This window comes from Podarcis liolepis, assembly GCF_965112155.1.
Source record: "Podarcis liolepis genome assembly, chromosome: 3".
NCBI classification, from domain to species: Eukaryota; Metazoa; Chordata; class Lepidosauria; order Squamata; family Lacertidae; genus Podarcis; species Podarcis liolepis.
Genome location: NC_139557.1, coordinates 60,292,491 through 60,318,465, shown reverse-complemented (window position 1 = coordinate 60,318,465; position 25,975 = coordinate 60,292,491). Strand labels below are relative to the sequence as shown.

Here is a 25,975-nt window from a genome sequence, read left to right as displayed (position 1 = left end):
AGGAAGGCTTTTTAATGGGAATCTTGGGGAATGCTGTGGATCTTTTCAAAGGGTTTCTTTTAAGGAAATGCTGCTTATTATTCTGATTTTAGTAATGCTGGCATTTTCCCTGTGGATAACTACTTTTTTGTCTGTGATAGTCTTACTAGTTGTATTTCAAAAACTCAGCAAGACTGGAGCTCAAAGTAATCTGGGTAAAAAAGACAAAAACCCACTTTGGTCATATTCATCAGTGTTATGTAGTACTAAGTTTTGATGGCGTGTCACCAGCGAAACAAAATCCCATGGCTCAGGGTTCCTCTTCTAGATGCTACCTGTATTAGGCCTTCTTTATTATATGGCAGTATAGAAATACTTTACACATAAATAAACCTTTACACATAAAGAAACACAAAGGAGACTTCCAGATCCAGTGTGGTGAAGTGGTTAAGAGCGGTGGACTCGTAATCTGGGGAACCGGGTTCGCGTCTCCGCTCCTCCACATGCAGCTGCTGGGTGACCTTGGGCTAGTCAGACTTCTTTGAAGTCTCTCAGCCCCACTCACCTCACAGAGTGTTTGTTGTGGGGAAGGAAGGGGAAGGAGAATGTTAGCCGCTTTGAGACTCCTTCGGGTAGTGATAAAGTGGGATATCAAATCCAAACTACTACTACTACTACTTCTCCTCCTCCTCCTCTTCTTCTTCTTCTTCTTCTTCTTCTTCTTCTTCTTCTTCTTCTTCTTCTTCTTCTTCTTCTTCAGAGCTAGACAGATTTTGCTAGTGTTGGGTATACATTAAACAACTGAATGAACAGCTCCCCAAGACATGCATGAATGATGCAGAAACCCTGTGTAGTGCCATAGTCAATGTGGGATGTTGCTATCCAGGGATGCAATCTAAATGCAGTATTGTCAAAAATCTTGGTTAAGTGCTCAAGGCCCACACAAGTAATTAATTCTATTTGACTGAAGTTGGGATGCACTCAGTAATTAATTTTGGGCCCTCTGTTGTTTTGAATGTATAGTTCTGTCGTTCTTGTTAATGAGAAATATCTTTAGGAAAAGATTTTGCTCCTTTGTAAAACAGTAAGAAGCACCGACACTGCTAATTGTTATGTAGGGGAGGAAAAGGACTCACACCAAAGAATGATTAGTTTGTCCTTCCCTTTTCATTTTAACAGCAGAACTAATGAACGCCAAAGACACATTTATGATACTCGTGTAGTTTAACATTTGGTTTTTATTTTAAAAAAATAGCAAATATATTAAGAACACTGACCAGAAAGTTATTAAAAGCTTCATAGCAAAATATGTAGCCAACTCTGTTACAATATATAGGCTTGAGATTCTAACAGGTTAACACTATGCCTCAATTCACTGGGCAAGTAATGCTTTTGACAAAGAAACACCACATTGTTAGAATATGGAGCTGGACACTAAGGGGGGGTGGGAATCTGTCATTTGTCTTTCACAGTCAACTGGTGTACAACATTTTTACATTTCTGATTGTTTAGGGAGAAGCTATTCAAATAATTCCTGAGTTATTTAGGTTAAGTGAAAATATGAAACATCTGCTAAAATGACCAATTAACAGTGATCCTATTGGCCAAACCACAAGGGGTGGAATGGGTTAGAATAGACTAGTTAGCAAGATTAGGGTCTAACTGCCTTAAGGCAATGTAAGGAAGTTTTCTGGTAGACCTATTCACACTGCTAATTTCTTTAGCAATAACTTTCAACTTCAACAGTGACCCAACTGGAGGAGAAAAAAATGTCTGCTATCAGTATCATCATCTTTGCGGCAGTTCACAATGCAGTGCATCCCTGCAACAAGTAATGTTTTAGTTCTTGAAAACTGTGGTCAACAGCAGGTTCATATTTAATCTCAGCATCATTAATGAATTGCAGTACAGTGGTACCTCGGGTTACATATGCTTCAGGTTACATACGCTTCAGGTTACAAACTCCGCTAACCCAGAAATATTACCTCGGGTTAAGAACTTTGTTTCAGGATGAGAACAGAAATTGTGCAGCGGCGGTGTGGCAGCAGCGGGAGGCCCCATTAGCTAAAGTGGTGTTTCAGGTTAAGAACGGACCTCCGGAACGAATTAAGTACGTAACCAGAGGTACCACTATATTTGTTATTTGAGTTCACGCTATAACCAGAAAAAAGCTTTGTTGTACAACATAACAACCATTCTCCACACATCATTTATTTAAATGCCATAACTACTTGAATTCACTGTCATCCCACTCTTTGACAGGTAGGGTACATACATATTGAAATTTATATCTCTGAAGTGCCAGATATAGCTATACCATACCTCATACTTCTAAAGAAACACCTAAAAATGCTTTCTAGGTCATGTGGCCAGCATGACTAAACCACTTCTGGTGCAATGGAACACTGTGACAGAAGCCAGAGCGCATGGAAACCCCATTTACCTTCCCGCCGCAGTGGTACCTATTTATTTACTTGCACTGGCGTGCTTTCAAACTGCTAGATTAACAGGAGCTGGGACAGAGCACTCTGTTGTGGGGATTCGAACTGCTAACCTTCTGATCGGCAAGCCCAAGAGGCTCAGTGGTTTAGACCACAGTGCTACCCGCATCCCCCTAGCACTGAGCCTTATTCAACCCCTAGCCCCAAAGTCCCACATTTAGAACAACCAGCTGTCTTAGCATCCTAGATCAGAAACCATCTCATCTTTCTAGCTTAATCCATCCCCTTGTCATCATAACAGAACTACAGACAACACTGGTATTCAGTTGATTATAGCAAGTTCACAAAAATTGTTTTCAATCAGCATAGTCTTTCTCGCAAATCAATATGGTAGCAGTTTTTACAAATATTAGACAATGCATTATTACTAGCATATGTAAGAGAATTTCTTTGCGCACTCCCTGCTTGGTGTGCAACCTACAGAGAATTTCTTTGTGCATTCCCTGCTTGGAGCGGGGATGAGCTGTTACTACACAGATAATATGCTATGTGTTTATTGCACAGCAGAAATATCCTTGCAGATCATACTCATTATCTACTTTACACTTTGGATTCCAAGAAAAACCATGAACTAGTTTCACATGCCCAAGGGAAAGTTGGACTCATTCATGTTGCTCAAAACACTAATACCCACATGGCACACCTCTTTTGAAAGCTTTGAACACAGGTTTTGATACAGAATAGAATCTATATAAAATAGAATCCTATTATTCCTTTGAATAGAATCCTGCTGATATAGAATTCTTTCTTTTAAAAGGAAAACAGTCAATTTTTCCACTGGATATACTGATGGGCTAAATTTGGCTCCACCACAGCAAACCTTCCATCCATCTCCAGTTAAAAGCACCATTGTTAAGATGTTGCCATCATTGATGGCTCTGAACATTGAAGCTTATTCAGTCAGCTCGTATTGTTGACTCACAGTAATGAAAGATAGCATGCTTACATAGAAACAAAAAGAGTAATGACTGGGAGGAAAAGGATCTGAGATATGTTGAGCAGTGATAATATACAGTATTGCAATTGTAAATTAAGAAGATATCAATTCTCAAACCACCATCCAATTACCATCCAAGCACGAACACCATCCAATCATCACTATGCCAGTGCAGTGTTTTGATGAACAAGCTGCTTGACATTAAACACTTGGCACTGCAGAGGTGAAAAATAACACCTTTGCCAACACAAGGCCATTTTAATCGGGTAGAAACATTTGGTAAAAACAGGCTTGTGGCAGTTTCACTGGAAAACTAAACCAAAAAAGAATCACGTGTCAAAATGTTTTGTTTTGCTAAAAAATACTGACACATTAATTTTAGTCCCCTGTCAAAACGTTGTCTCAGAAGTTCCACGTTTTAGATTGTTACTCAAAAACTCATCATGTTCAAAACTCAAATTATTATGCGATCTGGAAATCATTTGAAGTTTTTCTTTGTTAGTAAAGTCCTTCTTGACTGTTGCTGATGGCACAAGCAGCCTGTCCATTGGATCTTCTTTGTTTTCAAGTTTCATATAACCTTTACTGTTGCTCCGGTCCAGTCTTGGCCAACTTGGGTGTTTTCTTTGTTCAACTTGGACAGTCAGAGTAGAAGGGCCCCTATCTAAGTCTAGGGATTTTGAGTGCACAGACAAAAGATGCAAAGAGGTGTTAGACCCAAACTGTTTTCTGGCTGCACCAGGTGACAGAAGCTTTCCTGTACTGGGCCCAAGATTCATAGAAGATTTGGATGAGGAGTCTCCATATAAACTGTTTCTTGGTATCAATGTGCTGGAATGTTTGTACATGTCGTTGGTATGAGTTGATGGTATGGGTAGAGAGTCCATGGATAAATTTCTAGGCCTGCCTCTAGTGCTAACAGAATCCTCAGTAATGTTGTCTATACTGGGCTCATCAATAACACAGTTATTTAGTTTAATTACAGGTAAAGTGAAAGCGTTGATGGAGGATGACACAATTGACTTCGTTTCACACTTTAAAGAGCTGCTACTCCTATCCTCCTTTGACTTTCCAGAGTGAGGGTAAAGGCCGAAGACTGAACCAGAGCGCTCAGTAAGCAAAGGTGGCAGAAGATGAGTAGCGTTTTTGCCATCACTCGCCGCAATTTCATCCTCCTCAGCACTGCTGTCTATTCGAAAGTTGCTTGCGTAGCCTGAGAAGGGTGCAATTGTATTTGCAGCCAGCCGTGATGCGTAAGAGCTTCCGTTGTGCTTGACTTCATTCTCCCCCGCTAAGCCTGTGTAGGCCGCAGTTAGCTGCTTCTGTTCACTGATCCTCAGAGTATGTATGTCAATGACAGTGGAATAGATGTCTCTCATGTGTATGATTTTTGTCTCCTTGTCACGGTTTTCGTGGAGCATAGCATTTGCACAAATAAATATAAAGATTCCAATCCCCATAGTGAAAGGCCCCAACATTTTCATCTTATCAGAATGCAAGTGCTGTTCAAAGAAACGAATTATAATTCCATCTTCTTTTTCTATGACTTGGGTATCATTTAGGGGCAAGCTGTATTCGGACTCCGGAAAAGGCTCCTTTTCAGGCCAATAGCCAAGGATTGCCATAGCAATCCCCAGAAATGAGATAAGCACTCCCAGAACAAGGAAGAATCCTGATGGGGAGTAAAGTCGAATCTTGCCTCGGACCACGACTACATCTGCTCTGGGTCGGCGTTTTACTGGCTTTTGTTCTTCGGTAGCTGCTGATGTCGCAAGATTTAGATGATGCTGGGATCTGGCAGAGTCTTGCCGCTTTAAGGCAGCCAGTCCTGTTATGACGCCTCCTGTTGCTATCATAATTTTTTATTTTGATCTAGATGTGAATACAAGAAACAACAACAAATGTACTTCATTAATAAAATAGGAAGCATTTCTTTTTTTAAAAAAGTCTGTATATTTGCAACCTGTCTCTTAGCCCACCAAGATCTACAAACCACAAGAATTAAAGTCCAAAAATTACCATTCAATGTTCTTCATAACATTGTAATTTCTTAATCACATAATGCCATCATGAAATTTCCTTTGAACTGGAAATCCCAGTTGTAAAACAATAAATGGTGTTGCAATATAGTAAAACAGGCAACAGGAGTTATACAGACTATAGAAATACTTCGTCAGAAGTAAGATATCTGGTTAAGAGAAAACAGCAACTGAAACAAATTTGTATCTTGACACCAATTTCTACAGAACTGCTACCAATTGTTTACCAGGTTGCAGCAACCACACACCCTGCTCTAGAGATCCTCATATGCAGACGTACATTCCTCACCCACTGCTCTCTATAAGGATCTCTTGTGCGTAACAGATGGTTGGAACTGTCAGCTCAACAAACGTGTGGGGGGGACGGACACCTAGATTCAGTAATCACTGTATAAGAGTTACTTACAGAAATATAATAGTAGTATAATAACTATGGCAGCATTCAAATGACCCTTTTTAAAGTGACAGTGTAGAAATAAGGTAAAGGGTACAAACTGTTGTAAGAATGTATTAGAAAATACAGAAAGAATAAGGTAACAATGAAGTACATTCAACACTAGAAAGGAACTTTACATCGGGTAATGATAGGAAGTCTACTTTACGTTAGTAAAAAGACAGGAAAAGGGAGACTGTACAAATTTAACCTAAGCTTATTTTTTGTAAATTCATAGAAGAATATTTGTACATGGACACTTTCTTTTTTGTCGAATTAAGTGTGTGTATTATTTATGTTATTCTTGAATTTCAATATTTTTTTTTAAAAAAACAAAACATTAATTGCATCCCCAAACATATGACCAATGCAGTCAGGGCCAACAGAATAATCCGCTCACCAGGAACTCACACCAAATGCTTGATGTAGGCCACTGCTTCTCCTAACGTTGTTCCATCCCATAATGTATATTGAGCATGAAAATGAACTTTGCTGGATCACAATAAACTTACTTTAGCTGGAAAAGGTGTCTGTGCAGGGTGGTAGTAGTCAGTTATTAGTTATTTAGCTTAAAAACGTATATTGTATTACACTACACTTCATGTAGCCCGCTTGGCTCCCTACTGTACTACAGAGCTTAGGGCAAGCAAACAAGCTAGCAGACGGCTTGAATGTGAGTGGCAGGGGGGGGGGCGTCTCTGGTTGAATGCAGTCGAACACTGGTGAGGCTCATCATTTAGACTTCCTAGTGGCAGTGAAGGCATGCCTCCTCCACAAGAGTTCTGGAGGGTAGCAACATGAGAACAAGCCTTTTCTGCAGTGGCTCCCCATTAGTTGAATGCTCTCCCCAGGGAGAGCCTTCATTACATATCTTCAGGTGCCAGGCAAAAAAAATTCTCTTCAAACAGCCATTCCACTGATTAACATCCTGTGGCTTTTAAAATGTGTTTGCAGGAAGGGGTGTTATTGGTTTGTTGTTGTTTTTTTGCTTTTTAATGGATTTTGTTTTCTCATTTTGTATTATTCTGTCACGAACTGTGCCCTGGGATCTTCAGATGAAGGGTTGTATACAATTTTAATTAATAATAAACAGATAATTTATATTAGTTAGTCTGAAGAGTGCTGCCTTACTCATACATAGGTGCTCCAACACAGAGCTGGGAACTTGGTCACTCGGGGTTCCTATCTTTATGTTGGAAAACCTGTTTAGCATGGAAACTAGCCTTTTGTCCTGCACTATAACCAAATTCAGCACCCAGAACAGCAGAGATTTAGATATAAAACCTTATGACAGATGAGGTGGGGTTGACATAATAGATTCAAGGAAATTATGCTCCCATTATTCATACTGAAATCACTGAAAAATTAAAATGGAAGCAACCCAGTTTGCAAAGTAGGAAGAGGGGAAGAAAAGTGAGTGTCAGGGGAGAGGATCTCTACTCTGCTTGTTTTAGATTCTCAAGCAAAGGAATATTCTTTGTGGAAACAACTTTTGTATAACTTATAGGTACCTACTGCCAAACAACAGTACGGAACATATTGTGCTTTCTTTCTCTCTTTCATACATGTACGTATGTATGTATGTATGTATGTACAGAGCAGCAGTGTGTTTGTGTTTGTAACAGGGACTGGTTTCCATGAGGTAAATAACATGTTGCTGCTCTGTACTTACTCTTAAGGAACAGTGAATCCTGCCTGGAGCAAGCATTGCAGATGCTTAGCAACAGGAAAGCACCAATGCTGAGCCTACAGACCTCTCAGTAGGAGTGGTGATAGAGCATGTTGCCATGACAGCAGTAGCACAAGAACAAGCGCACTGCTGCTGGCCAGCTTCACAGCAGGGGCACAGAATTAAAACTTGGTGTATCTGTTGCATATTTACTGAGGGGCTTAAAATAGAGCAAAAACGCACCTAGCACTACATTTGTTAGGACCCATTCACACTTCCTGTGACTCCATGGCACATCAGTGCTTTAACTAGTGTTGGCTACAATAACAAAGTACAATGCCAAGTGTCTATCAACTTTCAGGAGTATGTAGTGGACATGAACCACAGCAGGGATGCAACTTCCTCGTACTTTGACTTAAATCCTTAGGTCAGAATGAGATGCTGCAGGCGATATACAGCTGCCCACTGAAAACAGAAGTCTGTTGCCTCTTCTCTCCCACTGTAAGGTTTAGTAACACAAATCTTATAATGAACTATCACCAAGCTGAGTTTTCCATTCCTCACACAAGCAGCCACCAATGAAGTAGAGCAGGGGCAAGAGCACTAAGAACACAATTTTGTCATGCCACACTTTTGGGGGTAACACTTAACCATGCTACCAAACAGAAGAGGATAAGGTATTGTTCTGCTGGAGGTCCCCATCTCTTGTATTGTCTAAGTCCAGCATTAATCCTCATGCCTATCTGAAACAAAGCCCCTAATACATGTAACTGCATTTGCTGAAATTCATCTCTTATTCTCTCCTCCCCTTCCACTGTTGTCATCTTCTGCAACCCCTTTCTCAGCTAAAATTCGTTTGTAAGTTCCTTGAGGTAGGAACCTACCCTTTGTTTTTATTATTCTAAAATGCCATGTGTACTGCTGGTGCTGTGCAAATAATGCAGTGTGTTTGGAAATATCCCCTTTGTAGCTTATGCATGTACTGTGGCAAATACTCGGTGTCACATATATGGCGAGTCAGTTCTTAATCTACTTGGTTTGTGGGGATCTTCATACATAGTCTGGTCCTTGAAGCATGCTTCAATTAAACACATCATGCGTCCAATCTGCCATGGTATTTGATCAAGCTGCTTTAGATGCAGCAGAGAAAACTATACATAGCATATTCGGTTTTGCTAAGGCCTACGATGTGATATACAGCATCAAACTATGGAGGTAAGCTTTTCCCCAGAATTACAGCTCCTAAAGTGACCATACTACTTTTAAGACTCTGGAGGAGAATTGCCACCAGCTCTGGTATGATGCCATGGGCCCTGCTGACACTTGTGGAAGGAGTAATGGCCATGCAAGCATTTGGGGAGCATACTGCGACCACCAGTGGGTAACCTCCATGAGGAGGATGTATTTGCAGCCCCAACGATTTGCAAGATTCCATCAGCCTCTTTTCAGCCCTCTGCAATTTTATAAAATCTCATTAAATGTGAAGTTCCCACACAGAGTTGCTGGCTTTCACAAACAGTGTCCCTGAATGAGTGGAGATAGAGTGGCCACTTACACGTATCACCAAATAGAGAGAGAGAGCAAGGGGTTTACATAAGATCTGCATATCTGTAGGTAAACATTTAGAAAGAATTATTATTATAATTTAAACAAAGCATAATTATCTCACTATTGCTGTTCAGGTATTGCTGATAGGCCACTTTTCCTCCTTCTGATGGTTCTTTGTCTTAAAACTGGACTTGAACCGGGCAGCTCTTCAAATGGAGGACTGTCCTTTGTAAAGTAGGGCACTCAGCCACCCTAAGTGAAGCTTGGCATCACCACCCCAAGGTGCTTCTGTGAAGTGAACCAGCCTACACTGCTAGATAATTTATTACAGAAATTCTAAGGATCAGGATCAGGCCCTTTAGATAGCAATTGTAAACACTTTAAAGGTACTTCACAAACCACTTTCCCTCAAGTGGTTCTTCACAATCAACCAGGAGAAAAGCAGACAAGGACAAGTGCAGGTGGAAAGGAAACAGTGGCCTGGAACCTGAGTTCTAGGAATGAAAGGCAGTGACAGAAAGGGACTTTCCTGCCTCCGCCTCCTTTTTGCCCCTCTTAAGCATTTCTGTTTCTTCATGGAGCTCAGGATCCAAACCTGCATTTTTTATTTTCATGCAGGGTAAAAAGAATCATGACCTAGAAAGGATTCTTTAGTACCAATTTCCCTTTCAATATTATTTTACTTCTTTCTTCTGCCACAAAGAGAACTGGATGCTAAGCAACCTCTAGGATCACAAGCTGGGCTGTCTAATGCTTCTTCATATACTTACGAATTAAGTATTCCTCCCTGTCTTTGTATTTATTTGAATTAATATTTTTAGGGTGCTTGTCCACCAGAGGACTGCAAAGTGTTGCACATTCCTCCCCATGGTGGGTGGGGAGGAATGGCAACTTTAAAAATCAATACTGATATTTTAAACTTCTTTTTTTACAGTTTTATTGTTCCTTTTCCCTTCCTTATCTTTTCAACCATCCCAATTGCAAAGAAGATGAAAGGGATAGTTGGTGGGGTGGGGAGAGAAAGTGATGTTAAGCATACATGGAAACAATTTACGACCCCCTTTGTTGTGAGTGGATGGTTTTTAGTGTTGAATCATGGGACTGGCAGTGACACCAAGCCTCTTTTGCTAAAGCACAACCAGGATAGCACTTTAAGGCCCCGGACTGTGCATTGGAAGCCACGCCTCCACCTGCCCCTCACCTGATGTCAAAGTGTCATCTTTTGAGGAAGTGGTTCATGGGGAATGGCCTCCCGAGCCAAACTGGTACCCATGCTGGGCCAATTTTGCCTTAATGCAAGAAGTTCTCTACTCCTGTTGTACGTTATGATACAGTTACAGTTTAGAGAAATTTGGAGAAGCTGACACCTGTTAAGTGCATCTGGAGTTGCCCGTAAAACTAGACGTTTTGGAGATGCCACAACTTTTTGAAAGGTGTCTAGATGGCTTTTGTAATAGGATGTAAGTATTCTGACTGCGCTCTTGGGACTATGATCTCTGCAAGACGACCGGGAAACATAGTGATGCATGAACATTCTCATCTTCAGCTCAGGAATGACATATTCCTATCCCCCCACCCTCACTGAGTGCTTTTGAAAACTGAAGAACTTTTGCAAGTACAGTGGACCCTCTGGATATAAATTAAATTCGTTCCGGGGGTCCGTCCACAACCCAAAAAGTCCGTAGGAAGAGGCACTGCTTCTGTGTACTCACGGTGAAACCCGGAAGTGTACAGTTCCGGGTTTGCCACGTTCGTAACCCGAACGTTACGTATCCAGATGGTCCACTGTACTTGCTGGGGAGGGAATAATTATTTGTCTCTTTGCAACTGAAAGTCAAGCAAATAAATATTGGCCTTGTATAAAACCTAATCAGACTAACTGAGTGATCATCAAGAGGGCATTCTATAACCAGGGTGCCACCACTGAAAAGACAATTTCCCTGATTACCTTCCACCTGATGGCAACACAGAGAGAGGTCTCTGATGTGTATGTTAAAACTCAGGAAGATTCACATGCAAGGGACAATTCTTCAGGACCCTAGGACTTGAGCAAATTTATGTAGCATGTTCTCTCTTTAAAAGCCTTTTAAAAAATGTTGTCATTCCCCTTCTACCTTGTAACACTTTCTTCCCTCACCTGCCCCCACACAGCAACTATTAAAAGACTGTCCTCTCAAGTAACATTTGTCTTCAGCCCCATCTGTAGCTGCAATTATATCTCGTAGTCTGTAGAATGCCACTTTTTACTATCTAGCCGTTTATGTAAATGGAACAGAACAAAAACAAATAGGAAATCCATTTCATAAGAGGCACAAGCTCTGCTGTGGACTGTCCTAAGCTCTTTAAACTGTGACACTTCTATTTTGGGAAATAATCTTTGGGTTTTCAACCCTGATTTTCACATCCCAATCTGCTTTGGGTATGTTTTTGCCTTCCAAAACCCCCAACAAAAATTGTTTAGAAATTAATCTAAAAATCTTCTTTTATCCACAATATATTTATAGGATAATTAGATTAATAAGGGTGGGGGGACATTTCTCCTACTTATGTAAGGAGTGTTTGAAAAAGAAAGGTTAGGAAAAACTGTTAACTGGAGATGCATTTGCCTTTTTTTGCCAAGAGTGCAATTACTATTAGAGAAATCCTTTAATCTTACTCTAAAAATGGGAATGCACTTCAAATCTCAAAACTATACTCACAGCAAATGAGCAGAGGAGGAGCAGAGAGGCAAAGAAAATGACAGCACAATACAATGACATAAAGGGCAATAATAATAGCTCTTTCTAAGCAGGTGGCAGTTCCAGAAGACAATTTTTTGTGCATCATTATCTTTCTTACTAACACAGTAGTAATGCAGATAGCAATATTACTGTGACAGAACAAACAGAACTGGGTGGTTGACTAAAGAACATCCTTTGGGAACTGTAATGGTTCTACAGGTTGCTCGTGCATAAATCGGCGCCACACCTGGCTGGGTTGCCTGAGTGAACCCTTTCTGTCTGGACAGCCACTCGCCCGTGGCTGTCTCAATCGCTGGCAGAATCCGTCAGTGGGCGTTTCTTAAACTTCTTCCAGCAAAGAAGCTCTTTGACGCCTAGTCCCCGCCTACTCTCCCTGCGCGGAAGCCCTCTGCGCAGGGAGGGTGTGGGCAGCAGAGGACCCGTGCTCTCCCCGCTGGTCCCCGGTGAGGAGCCATGGAGCCACCTCGCCAATTCCCCCATCTGCCCCCCTTCTCCACTGGTGCTATGCTGATTTCCTTCCCCAGAAGATGTGCTGCTTCTCTCCCTCCCGGGACGCTCTCCGGAACCCCTCTGGAGCCCTCCCTCTCCCTCTGGTTCCGATGGCAGTTCCCTGACAGGAACCGTCCAGCATCTCTCCATTTGTCTGCTATTTGATGCCGCCCCTGGATTTGCCTCTTGCCATTTCATTTCAACAGCACATTTGTAAAGGTAAGGAAAGCAGCAATTCCACCAGGAATTACAGAATAAAAAAAATCCTTCCAGTAGCACCTTAAAGACCAACTAAGTTAGTTCTTGGTATGAGCTTTCGTGTGCATGCACACTTCTTCAGATACACACGTGAAGGATTTTTTTTATTTTGACTATGGCAGACCAACACGGCTACCTATCTACTACAGGAATTACAGAGTTACAGAAATATACAAACAGTTGGAGATGTTTATGTGGTTGCCTGAATTCTAATCTACATTCAACAAGGCCTAAGAGACAGGTGCAGGGTTTCGGTGGCTAGACAAGAAGGTTTTAATGGTTGCCAACCTAGCAGTTTGAAAGCACACCAGTGGAAGCGGATTAATAGGTACCACTGTGGAAGGTAAACGGCATTTCCGTGCACTCTGGCTTTCATCACAGTGTTCTGTTGCGCCAGAACCGGTTTAGTCATGCTGGCCACGTGACCCAGAAAGCTGTCTGTGGACAAATGCCAGCTCCCTTGGCCTAAAGCAAGATGCACGCAGCAACCCCATAGTCACCTTTGACTGGAATTAACCGTCCAGGGGCCCTTTACCTTTTTTAACTAATGGCTGCAGTTAAGACATGGCCTCCAGAGTTTCAGGAAGGGGTTTCTCCCAGTCCTGCCTGGATATGTCAGGGACTAAGCCAGGAAACCTCTGAATGCAAAGCAGATGTTCTGCCACTGAATCGCAGCCCTTCCACAGGAGGAAGAGGAGCAAAAGTAAGGATGGAGCAAAAAATCCAGGTGATATAATCTGGTAGAGTACTTTCACATGGTCTGCTACTGAGGGTTGTGCAAGAAGGTGCAGCAGCCTGCATCATATTCCATGATCTGCCGCTAATTAACTCATTACTGTGGTGGTGGTTTCCTCATAAAAATTTGTATACCTGGATCAAAGATCTGGATTTAAAAGCTGTACATTGTCATGTTCACTGACCAGTCCTTTATTCCTTTTTTATTTTCAGAACCTCTTTCTATTAACTTGATTTTTTGCACCACCGTTGTAGCAAATGCTTCTACCACTTAATTGTACAATAGGAAATACATTGCCACTGAGTTTACATTTGACAGGGGGAGCCATAGCCAATATTAGCATTTGCATGATATTCAGGTTTGCAAAGGCACCAAAATCAAAATACATAGGGGAAACATGAAGGTAGAAAGAAGAGAGTTGGCATTGTCTATTGGATTTAAACCCCACCTTGTCTATAAACTCAATATATCATACATAGTTCCTCACCTCCAATTTCATCCTCAACCATGACGAAGATGAAATAGGAAAGATTGAGAGATGGTGATTGGCTCGAGGTTACCTAGTGGGTTTCACAGCTGAGTGAAGATTTGAATTGGGGCCTCCCCAGTCCTAGACTGATGCTCTTACAATGCAATCCTAACTATGATTACTCAACTATACGTCCTGTTGAATGCAATGTGACTTACAGGAAAGTGAGCTTAGGGTGGCAACCTTAAACACTACACCAGACTGGCTTTTAAAAAATGGCACATATATTCCACATACCTAAACTGCAAAGGCAAGGTAGTCATGAATCTAGAAAGCAATCACAACTTTATACAGTTATGAATAAGCAGACTTTAAGATACGGTTCTGAGAGATCTGCATTGGCTCCCAGTACGTTTCCGAGCACAATTCAAAGTGTTGGTGCTGACCTTTAAAGCCCTAAATGGCCTCGGTCCAGTATACCTGAAGGAGCGTCTCCATCCCCATCATTCAGCCCGGACACTGAGATCCAGCACCGAGGGCCTTCTGGCGGTTCCTTCATTGCGAGAAGTGAGGTTACAGAGAACCAGGCAGAGGGCCTTCTCGGTAGTGGCGCCTGCCCTGTGGAACGCCCTCCCAGCAGATGTCAAAGCAATAAACAACTATTTTACTTTTAAAAGTCATCTGAAGGCAGCCCTCTTTAGGGAAGTTTTTAATGTTTGAAGCTGTATTGTTTTTAATATTCAGTTGGAAGCCGCCCAGAGTGGCTGGGGAAACCCAGCCAGATGGGCGGGGTATAAATAATAAATTATTATTATTATATTATTATACAGCAAGGGAATCAACTGCAAGTACTGAGAGAAAGTAAAACTACACATCAGTGCACCTTATGCAAGGATTGCTATGCACTATTTTGCAATTCAACTCTGAAAATGAAACCTGAAATTCTGATCCGAAAATTATTGTTGGCCTTCCAAAAACCCATAGTACTTTTGACAGATCCATTTACTTGTCATGCTTACATAAAGGGTATTACATATGTGCAAAATAACTTGCAGCTTTGTTGATTTTTAAAACTTTATTCCTCAAATGATCTTCATTGCCCCAATAATGTCACCTTCTAGTGCCACGCAATTTTTTGTTGTTATCAGCATGCCACATATGTGAGGGGACCTCTTGCACAGCCTCAAAATTCAAAATTGGCAGGTGGTGTTGTGGCTACAAATGAAATGCACAGCTTCCTAAAGGGAGGATTTGAGAGCATTTGATGACTTGATGCACATCTGGACCTACTGAAATTCAAATTGACAGCTAGATTTCTCTGCAGAAGCCTGCTGCCCAAGATAAGGGAAATAGAACTGAAGAATGGACTCCCTCCAGCAGCTTTCTGCATCTGCCTAACTTGGATTCTCTTATCTGTTGCCCAGGGGAACCTTCATTTTGGACATGTAAGCAAGTTGCATAAAAACCTGTCAGTTCACACTTCCCTGGCAGAAAAGCTATTATTAGTTTACAAGGAAAGATGAAAGAGAAGATTCTTTCCATGTCCTTGACACAAGCCATTATTGCCAATTCCTTTTCTCCTTGATTGTCACCTGAAAGCATTCCATAGATAGGATATATACCTGTGCCTGAGACCACACCTCGTAAGAAGGTTTACATATTCCAATAGCTTTTGAAGAAATGTCTCAGCCCTTTCCAAGATGGTGTCCAGGGTATCTGAGATTTCCCTCATCCTCCCAGCACTCTTCCACATAGAGAATTGTTGTGCCCAGGGATTAATTTCTAAAAAGAGAAGTGCCAGAAGTTCTGGTAGGAAGCTGTGCTCTGTAAACTTGCCTCTTAATTTAAAATATGTGGGTGCTTGCTATTTAGTATTTGGTGGGGCAAAAAGAAGGCACATTCTGTGCATGGAGAAGGGGTCCAATGATATACTGCCCTGATTTCCTTGGAGGAAAGGTGGAATAAAAATATAGCCAATGGCAAATATTAGTAATATTCCAGGGTTCAGTCCCCAAATTGAGAACTGTGCAGTATTAGAGTAAGAATCAAGCAAAATCCCTCTAACCTTTGATTACATACCCCAACACACTTCTATGTTGAGCCTCAGATGTTTCTGCTATATATCATATCACTCAAATCACTGTAAAACCTCAAGCCCAGAAGGGTCTTTCACAGACAGCAAAGAATCTCTCTTATTACCTTCTTTCAACTTGCCTGCCTATGATATAGCAATGCATTCCTCAAGTGTTTTTAAATGCTGAGAGCATTATCTGTGAGCTATAAGATCAGCAGGTAAATTTTTATGAAAAACAACATTCTGTAAAAGATTCGTTGAATGACAGGTGCCGTCTTGAGAAATCACTAATTCTAATCCATTCTTTTTTAAACAGGATTTTAATGCACAGAGTTTAAATGTCAGGAAGTTTTTGGTTTTTTAAAAAAGAAACCTAAACAAATCTTTCTTTAAAAAAACCTAAGTTGCAGCTTAGTTACATCTTGGATAATTTCCTTTGCAGATATGTTTGAAAAAAACAAATGGCTCTTTTTTGCATAATGCGCCACAGTTCCACTGCATAGAACAATCAAGAGTGCTCACACTCCTCCAATGCCCCCCCTTTCCATTTCCTGTATTGTGTTTGTTTTCCTTAAATATTTTCTCACCTGTTTCTGAATTGATTTTTAAAGCTCTGCAAGTCCAAGATGTTTGACAAGGGAAAAAAAGCCTAAAGGAAAAATGGTAGAGCATGAGACTCCTAATCTCAGGGTTGTGGGTTCAAGGTCCACATTGGGCAAAAGATTCCTGCATTGCAGGTGGTTGGACTAGATGACCCTCGTGGTCCCTTCCAACTCTACAATTCTATGACTCTATGATACTTGCTAAACGTTCTACCTTAATGGAGACAACTGCACACAAACTCCAGATAAAGTAAAACCGAGGGTTAGATCCACACCAAGGTTGCAACTTTATACACACTTACTAAGCCCCGCTGAATTTAATCAGCCTTTTATGAGAATACATTATAGGATTTTGTTGTAAGTTAATCAACTACATTTATGTCCCATTGTTTTCAGTGTGGCAGCCTAATTAATTGGCCCTACTGGCTTCAATTGGACCCAAGTTCAACCAAGTCTGGTCCAGGCCAGAGAAAATACAAAGAAAGGAAAGGAGTTGCCGCTACTAGAAGACACTCCAGACCCTGGACTACAATTCCCATCAGGCCCAGCTGATAAACCCAGTGATAAGGGATGATGATAGATGTAGCTGAAATCTGGTTAAGTAATCTTGAGTCTTGAGTCTGAGCTTCTTTAATTCTTTACATGAAAATTGCACTGAGCTATCTGACCAGCTACACCAATATCCTGTCTCTACAGCTGAGTAGAAGAAAACTCTGGGAAAATGGAACACAGTTGTACATTAACTAGATTACATGCCAACTGACATCTGTTTTACATTTTAAGGCCAAATTATGCAAACTGGATTTTCCTCCTTTCTCTGGTCTCCTGCATGATGTGCCCCTACGCTGTTGGAATCAGAGGTACTTGACTCCTCAGGTAAATCGGCCTTGTGAGAAAGTTCAGTTCAGTTCAGAATCAACTGACTGCTAGCCTCAGGTTCAGTGCCTTGAAACCTGCTGGTGGCAGAGTGGCTGGCTTAGGGTTAGAGCTGGCCATGGGCCCAGCAGTTAGGCTCCTTATACAGTATGAGTTCCATTTCTGCATGATTACTTAAAAGACCTATAAGTGCACCATGGAGGCCAAGAGTATAAGCCACATGATGCCCTCCAGTTATTTTATTTTTGTAAAGTCCTTTTTGTTATTTCATTTTATAATGTATATAAAACAAAGAGAACAATTATAACAACAGACAAAAAAATTAAAAGATGAAAAACACAAACTATAAAATAGGCTTGCAGAATGAGTAGGTGCACCTGAGTTAAAATAACAAAGTCCAAGTAAAGGCTATCAACTTTATCAGATCATCAATAGTTCCAGATTTAACAGGCTCATCTTGAAAATGACAGTTCAGATGTAAATGCCACAAAGGAATGCCAAATCATATAAAAGGTGTCTGAAGGTTCCAGTCCTTGTCGAAATCTCAAATTATGCATGATTTTCTCCATTATAGCTTTATTCTAGAGTGAGTGGTACGAAGCGTCCATTGCAAGATTTGGGGCTGTTTTCCATTGAGTTGAAATTAATATTTGTGCTGCCAAAGACCAATTCTTTTGACAATGTATTACATGGGTATAATTAAAAATATTCAGTAAGATTAATTTAGGACAAGAAACTATATTTAGTTTTATCATTTATGTCAAAATTAAATTACAAAAATCTTGCACAAACTGACATTCCCACCATAAATGATAATATGTACCAACTTTATTGCAACCCCTCCAACAATTAGGTGATGAAGAAGAAAACATTTTTTTACCTTTGCGAAGGAGTTCAATATCATCTGTGTAATAATGTTAAGCAGTTTTCCATAAGAAAACTGGAAACAGATTTTAAGGGTCGGGATTCCCAAAGTATATTCCAGTCCTTGGGAAGAATCTGTGCACCAATATCTAGTCCCCATAACTTTATTAGTGGTTCCACCGATCCATAAGTTACATTAAGCTGCTGGGCTCCAGCTGCCATCAACCTCATCTAACATGGCCAATGGTTATGAATGATGGGAGGACATGCTGTCTGGCCACAGTAACCCAAGGACAGGATTCTACCATAAATAAAATGATGAAATCTTTTGTATTATGTTTGGTGATAATATCCTATCTAATATTACTGCAAATTATTCATTTTTAAAAGCTATATAGACCTACTTCTTCCCAGGGTTCAAGGTGAGTTACTGTATTTTTCGCCCCATAGGGTGCACTGCCCCATAGGATGCCCCCTGGGTTTTTTTTGGGGGGGGGGAAATAAAGAAAAAAAAATTATTTCCCCACCAGGCCCGAGCTTCCCCCGACCCCAGCCCCCAGAACAGCCCGCTATCCGCAAGCCTGGGGAGCCCGGCACGAAGTCACGCCGGTCTCCCTAGGCTTGTGGAGAGGTGTGTGAAGCCCAGGCGTGCTCTTCACGTCCCAGGCTTCGGAATGCAGGCAGCTCCGCGCAGCCGTCGGGAGCCCAGCCGTCGGGAGCGAAGTCCGGAGCCCGACTTCGCGCCAGGATCCAGAGGGCTGCGCAGAGCTTCCTGAAGCCTGGAGAGCAAGAGGGGTCGGTGCGCACCAACCCCTCTCGCTCTCAGGCTTCAGCGATAGCCTGCTTTCACCCCATAGGATGCACACACATTTCCCCTTCATTTTTGGAGGGGAAAAAGTGCGTCCTATAGGGCGAAAAATACGGTATATTTCTTCACTTCCTATACAGTGGTACCTTGGGTTAAGTACTTAATTCGTTCCGGAGGTGCGTTCTTAACCTGAAACTGTTCTTAACCTGAAGCACCACTTTAGCTAACGGGGCCTCCCGCTGCTGCTGCGCTGCCGGAGCCCGATTTCTGTTCTTATCCTGAAGCAAAGTTCTTAACCTGAAGCACTATTTCTGGGTTAGCGGAGTGTGTAACCTGAAGCGTATGTAACCCAAGGTACCACTGTAGTCTGAATGTTCCTTTGAAGAATCCTTTTGAGAAAGGTCTCTGTTATTCATATTTTGCAGCTAGAGGCCCAAGGCTGACAGACAGCAACCTACCCAAGGGCACTCAGCAAGGCCATGACTAAAATGGGATTTAGCCAATGCCTTCTCAACACAAGCAGGGTGGAGAATAGGAAGCAAAAGGAGGGGGGATGATATTCAATATGTTGCAGACCTCTAATACCCTTCATCAGGGAGTTTGAAATAGAGAAGTTCAATCTTTTGTTATACTATCTCCTCTTTCCTCTGCTGTAGAAGGAAAGAAAGAGATAGTCTAGCAAAAGATTGAACTTCTGTATTTCAAACTCCCTGATGACTTGGACTTTTTTTCCCTTTGCCCCTTTGCTTCCTGCTCCTTCCTCCACCATTGACCTGCGGTTTCTCTCTTTGCTACACTTCAGCAAAGGCAGCCAGAGTTGGAACCCTGACTTGTAGATCAGCCTTGAAAATGGAGACACACAAGACACAAGATCTACCCACCCGGGAAGAATGGTAGATGAAGCTGATGGACTACATGGAATTGGCGGAAATGACTGGCAGAATCCGAGACCAGGGAGAAGAGTCGGTGGAAGAAGATTGGAAAAAATTCAAAGTATATTTACAGAAATATTGTAAAATTAATGAATGTTAGAAGGATGCTGGAATGAAGTTATATGGCTTTAGCAGAAATGTTATAAAGAATTAAGCAAAAATAGATTGTTAATGGGCCAAAGTGGAAAATTTAAGGTTAGATTGTGTTAAGATAAATTATAGAACAAAAATTGAGAAAGCTGGAAAGGATTTGCTGAAATAGATAACTGAACTAGAATACAAAAAAGGGAGGTGTAAGGAGGTTGATGAAACAAGTAAATGAAAGGTAAAGATACGGAAATATTGGATGTGTTTTTAAATGTTTTTGTTTTTCTTGTTGTTTTGTTGTTTTGTTTTTTGTTTTTCTTATTATTTTTGATGTATTGTAAGGTATTGTTTTGTTCTGTTTAACTTTTTATTGTTTCTTTTTTTTTTCTGTAACCATTAAACCTTTAATAAATATCATTTTTTAAAAAAAAAAAAAGAAAGAAAGAAAGAAAGAAAATGGAGACACACAGTACAGTCATAGCTCGGCTCCCATACTTAGGAGTCGAACGTTCTGGCTCCAGAACGATCAAAAACCGGAAGTGAGTGTTCCGGTTTTCAAATGTTCTTTTGGAAGCTGAACATCCAACGGGGCTTCCACAGCTTCTGATTGGCTGCAGGAGCTTCCTACAGCCAATCAGAAGCCATGCTTTGGAAGTCGAACGGACTTCCGGAACAGATTCTGTTAGACTTCTGAGGTACGACAGTACTGTATTAAGGACTAGGGATGCAGTGCTCTGCACACTGACTTGGGAGTAGGGCCCATTCAGCTCAGTGGGAGAAAACACACAGAGTGCAGGGCTGAAAAACTCATTTTGTTTTAAGTTGCTCACATCATGTAACAGTTTCCGCTGGCTCTATGACAGCATCCTGTCATAAAACAGATAATGAATCAAGTTAAGTTTGTTCCTGTTCTGGGAAGGGAGATTAAGACAACATTTTTCAACAGTAAACATCTCTTGCCCTGCAAACCATCAGCTCAGAGGTTAAGCTTAAAACGTCAAAAAGTAAAAGATGCAACAAGAAAAGGATTTCTGCCCAGAGAAGTCTTGTGTCTGGCTAAGCATACAGCCCTAGGCTTCCTTACTTGGGAGTAAGCCCCACTGAACTCAGCAGGGCTTAATTCCGAGTAGACACTATAAAACACAAATCTGTCACTTCCCCCTTTTCAAGGCACTTTTCTGAGGCAATATTTTCATTAACATAAATGTCATGTTTACAATTGTTAGTTTGGCTGATTTCACAGTTGTGAAGAGATATTGCCAAGATCTGCTCAGAATAAATGCTATGGGCCAAATTAGACATTATGCACAGCAGATGCATGCTAGTAGTACCCTGATGGCCCCTTTTAAACAGTAATGTCTGCTTCTGGAGGGAGGATTGGAGACTGGACAAGCAGCAGCATGGGGTGCTTTGCTTAACCCTTTCCCTGCCACTGTCTTCCTTTTCCAAACTGTGCCTTCCCCAAAGAACCTTCTGTTTTGAAACGTTTGGAAAAGGAAAGTGGGGAAAGAGTTAAGCACACATGCACACACTCTTGCCTTTTTGACCCCTAGTGCCCCTGCTGCCCAGATGTAGCTTTTCTATTTAAATAGGGCTGTTACACATGCCTATAAACCACCTTTAGTAGCAGGCAATCTCCGCTCTCATGTAAAGTTGACTCAGAAATAAACTTCATCAAAATTTGGGAAGAGCCAGCTTATGTCTGAACCAACCCAAACTCATCTCTTGTGATCCCCAAACCCAAACGTAGACACATTGGGAGGGATACTGTGAGGGCTTGGTTATATGTAGAGCCTGCACTCATTTATTATACTTTAACTCCTCTGTGCTGATGCCTACTGTCACATTAGTCATCATTTTTCTCCCAGTGGTCTTTGGGATTTTACTGTCTTCGCAGTTTCAGCATAAACAAGCCAACCATCACACTGGGAAAGGTGGGCTGGGGCAGATGACAGGTAAGTGGTCATTGTTGAGAATAAGATTCAGCTGCAGTCGCTATAGGTGATTTCTCTCTTCTGCATCATTTCTCTGTCATCTGCCCATTATGGCAGGTGGGATAATGGCGGGTAGGTGGAAGGACCAAGAGAATCAGCAGCTGTGGCTGTTTTGTCTTGTACTTGCATCAAGGAATTTAAAGATACAGCACAGATCTCTGTGTTACTTCTCTACTCTTAAAGTCATTGGATTGATCTGAGTCAAGCCAGTTCACAATTCAAAATCCAGAAAAGTAGTAGCATGGACAACTTGTGCATCTTCTTTCTCTGTTTCTGTAGTAATGTCTGAAATGGGCACCACGAAACTCACCTACAGTGAAATTCATGAACTCCAGAAGTCACTTGAGGCCCACAGTGATTTAAATCTGAAAGTCTTGCCTAAAACACTCTTAGTCAATGCAAGGCAGTTTGGATGAAAAAAAGCATATCAGGACATTTTCTGTCTTTTGCACTTTGATGGTTATTCTTGAAAATGTATTAAGAGTATTGTTAATGAATCTTGAAGCACCCAGTGGTGTTGTGTATTGTCACTGAAGGGTTACCCGACTCTGGCCAATTTTAGCTGGTGATTGTGTTTAGGCTTTCTCTGAAGCCTTTGGGGTTGGGTTGGCTTGTTTCTTTGCTTGGGTCACCCCTAGTGCTTCTTTAGGCACCTGCCACAGCGCATTGCTTTCTACTAATGGTATATTGTGTCTGTGGTCCATAGTGAAGTTAATATGGGGCAGGGACTGTACATGTAAACATCCCTTTCAACAGGAGTGCAGCACAGAGCTCTGAAAAGAGTGAACAGATCTACTGTGCAAGGAAAAACTTTAAAGTGACTCCTTAAAAGCTCAAATTATACTGGTATATATTACTGGTATATAACAGCAAGACAGAGTCTAGCTTTGTCCTACACTCTTAACAGATAAACAACTAGACTAACATGACATAAATCTTTTAATAGTCATTGCAATTACAGGCCCTTATTCAGCCGTTATGGAACATTTTATGCTTTCGAACTGTCAACTGATTGATAGAGTTTTTCCATTGGGCAAAGGTTAATGCTTGCCATGTATAAATCAGCTCTATTTGTGTTGGTGATTACGACATCATAACTCATTTATTAGTTTCAATAAGTTCTAAAAAGTCAAGGCAGGTTTTCAGCAAAACATCGACTGCTGGGGGGAGGGGGGAAACAGCATTAACATAGAAGGTTAACCCCCACTTCCCAAACCTCTGAATGTTATTTATCATCATCAAAGTGGTAGCATTCAAGAATGGATTCAAATTGAATACATCTGCAAAACATTTGACAAGATATATGCTGCTTCGTTACAGGCCATAACCATTCTGTTTGAACATCTGTTCTAATGGAGGAAAGAATAGACACCAAATAAGGAACCAAACACTCTCTTGTAAAGCATTTGGCATAATCAAGATTTTTAATAAAAGATAAGACATTAATAATATGTGCAGCTGCAAAGGGGTTTTTTTGCAACAATTGTCAAAGAACAATTGTCATCGTGTTTGCAGGAAATGTTTTAACATCCGCCTGTACCAAGAATTAAGTCTGCCCTTTCCCTTCATGAAGGCAGGGGAGACACATTTCAATGGCTGTTTAGAATCAGAGGCCCTAAGCTCTTTATTGCCTAGCTCCTCAAACTTGTGTTCAGCCCAAAACTATTCTTGTTCATTCTTTCATGTGGTTGGGGCTGTGGCCTCCTGCCATCCAAAGGGTGAGCAAAATATGCTAAGTTCATTCTATTATTCCCTATCCCTGCCCACTGAAACTGGTTTGAGTAAAGGCATCATAGTAAACCACTTCTGGAAGATGCAAAGCCATGGATTTCCAAAAGATAAGCTGAGGGAGAAAGTATAATAAGAATGTGTCTTTGGTACCTTTGTGGTCCTAACTTGGTGCATACAGTCAGCAACCATTTTGGGCAGGGGTTCCATTCCGAGACCCCACACGCGTCGGTAGAACACATATAAGCATGCCTGCCCCATTACTCCCTGCCCTCGTTCCACCACCATTCTGCCATCTTCCAGGTCCAAAAGGACCCATGTGTTGGTGATCACGGGTCAATTGGACATACCTAAAATAGTTGCCACCTGTAATTTGTGTACAATCGTACCTTGGTTGTTGAAGGCCTTGGTACTTGGATGTTTTGGCTTCTGAACGTGAGTGTTCCAGTTTGCGAACGCTTTTTGGAAGCCAAACTTCCACTGCAGTTTCCGATTGAGTGCAGGAAGCTCCTGCAGCCAATTGGAAGCCGCGCCTTGGTTTTTGAACAGTTCTGGGAGTCGAACAGACTGGGAAATACTGTATAGGACACAGTGGTCCAACATGAGGCCATTTTTTGGTGGCCCTCAGCAACTTTTGGCAGCCCCTCTCCCCATCCCACCAGCCCTTGCGCTGCCTTCCCAAAGCTGGGTAAGCAAGGCGCTGGGCTTTGGGAAGGAGGCATGAGGGCTCTGACAAGGTCCTAAAGTCCTTCAACCTCCCTTCCAAGGCCTAGTTGTCACTTTGTGAAGGAGGTGTAAGGATTCTAGGACCCTGCCAGAGCCTTGAACCCCCTTCCTAAAGCCCAGTGCCTCACTTACCTGGCCTTGGGAAAACAGTGTGATGGTTCCATGTCAAAGTACTCTTGCTTCCCACTTGGTAAGAAAAGTTGGGCCACCCTGGTATGGGACTTTATAGGTCCTCGCTAGCATGCTTTGAAACCAAGAGGGAACCAGTATAGATTGTTGCTGTTGAAATACACTCTGGCAATCCACTCCATCAGAAGGCGCGGCACAGTACTCTGTATCAACAGAAATGACCCAGGTGTCATTGTGGGTAGCCCCATATAAAGTGCATCATAGTTATGCAGTGATTAAAGTTCTGTTACTATTGCCCTGCACTACATGCTATACTCTGTAAAACAAATACTATCCTATGGCACATGATGCCCCCCCCAATATATTTTGGCATTTCAAAAGCTCCTTTGAATGTGAATAATTCCATTAACTCTAGTGCCCTATAGAAATATCAGGAATGAGCAAGAAACATCAAATCAGCTCCTTAACCTTTTAAGGAAATGGTGTGCTTTACATTCATGTGAAAGCAGACAGGAAAAGAAAATATACTTTCTCTGTCACCCACTGTTTTTAGGGATCAGGGCCTCTGTCTTTTGCTTCTCTGAAATGTCAGTCTTGCACAACCCTTTATTAAATCGGACAGCATCTATTTTGCTGTAGGCAATCTTATGGACACGGACAGGCAATTTTTGCTTGGGAAGATGTGCAGAACGACAAGCCACCAAATCTAGTCATTAATTTGTTCAGTGGGCTTTCCATCCCACCCAGAACATACACTGTCCATCAGAGCACGGCTGTTGTCCATGCCCATTAATTGCTTCCTCATAAATAAGCTGGTGAACAACCACTAACACTGGTCTTTTACAATGCAGCAAACCAGAATTTCTTACTGGCGGGCAGTGGCACCTTCTTTCAGACTGCAGTTTGTTGAACAGCAACAATACAAATTTTAAAACCAGCATTGAATTAAATCAGATTCAAACTGCACGTGCATGGAGCACATTTTAATTTCTAGGTGCCTAGCCTCAAAGGTTTTAGGTGCCAAAGCCTCAGTTGAGGTTACTGGGGTACAATAACAAATTCACTCTGTGCCTACATCTACCTGTGATTCCTCAGCACTGCACCACCAACAGTGTGGCGTAGATTGTAGAGCAGGGAATGGATTAATGGAGGTAGGCTAGCTCATACTGATGGATAGCTGCTGACTGGACAATAGACATCCATTTTTTAAATATGTAACTTCTTGGATCTCCTGCTGGGAGGCAGCAGAACTGTGAAACATCCAACACCAGCCTGCACACTATAATTTTATTTAGTCCAATTTCTGCATGGTAACAGGAAATCCAGAGCTAGGACATCCCAACAGATGACTGTCTT

The 25,975-nt window shown here is 41.6% G+C and overlaps 1 protein-coding gene across 4 annotated transcripts in view; it reads right to left on the bottom strand.

The window, feature by feature from the left end:
* Nucleotides 1-1,199: 1,199 nt before the first annotated feature.
* The window catches only part of TMEM200A (transmembrane protein 200A), a 45,259-nt gene continuing 20,483 nt past the window's right edge, over nt 1,200-25,975 (bottom strand). The window contains exons 2-3 of one of the 4 annotated variants that reach the window (XR_014524878.1): nt 2,728-5,289; nt 1,200-2,663 (exon numbers count right to left, since the gene is read on the bottom strand). Coding sequence is in view for 3 of the 4 variants with exons in the window: in XM_083498179.1 (XP_083354305.1) it covers nt 3,807-5,273 (1,467 nt within the window). In the remaining variant the exon portion in view is untranslated. Of the gene's footprint in view, nt 5,290-24,622; nt 25,948-25,975 lie in introns of all 4 variants that reach the window. The other 3 variants (XM_083498179.1, XM_083498178.1, XM_083498177.1) reach the window with 3 other exon arrangements.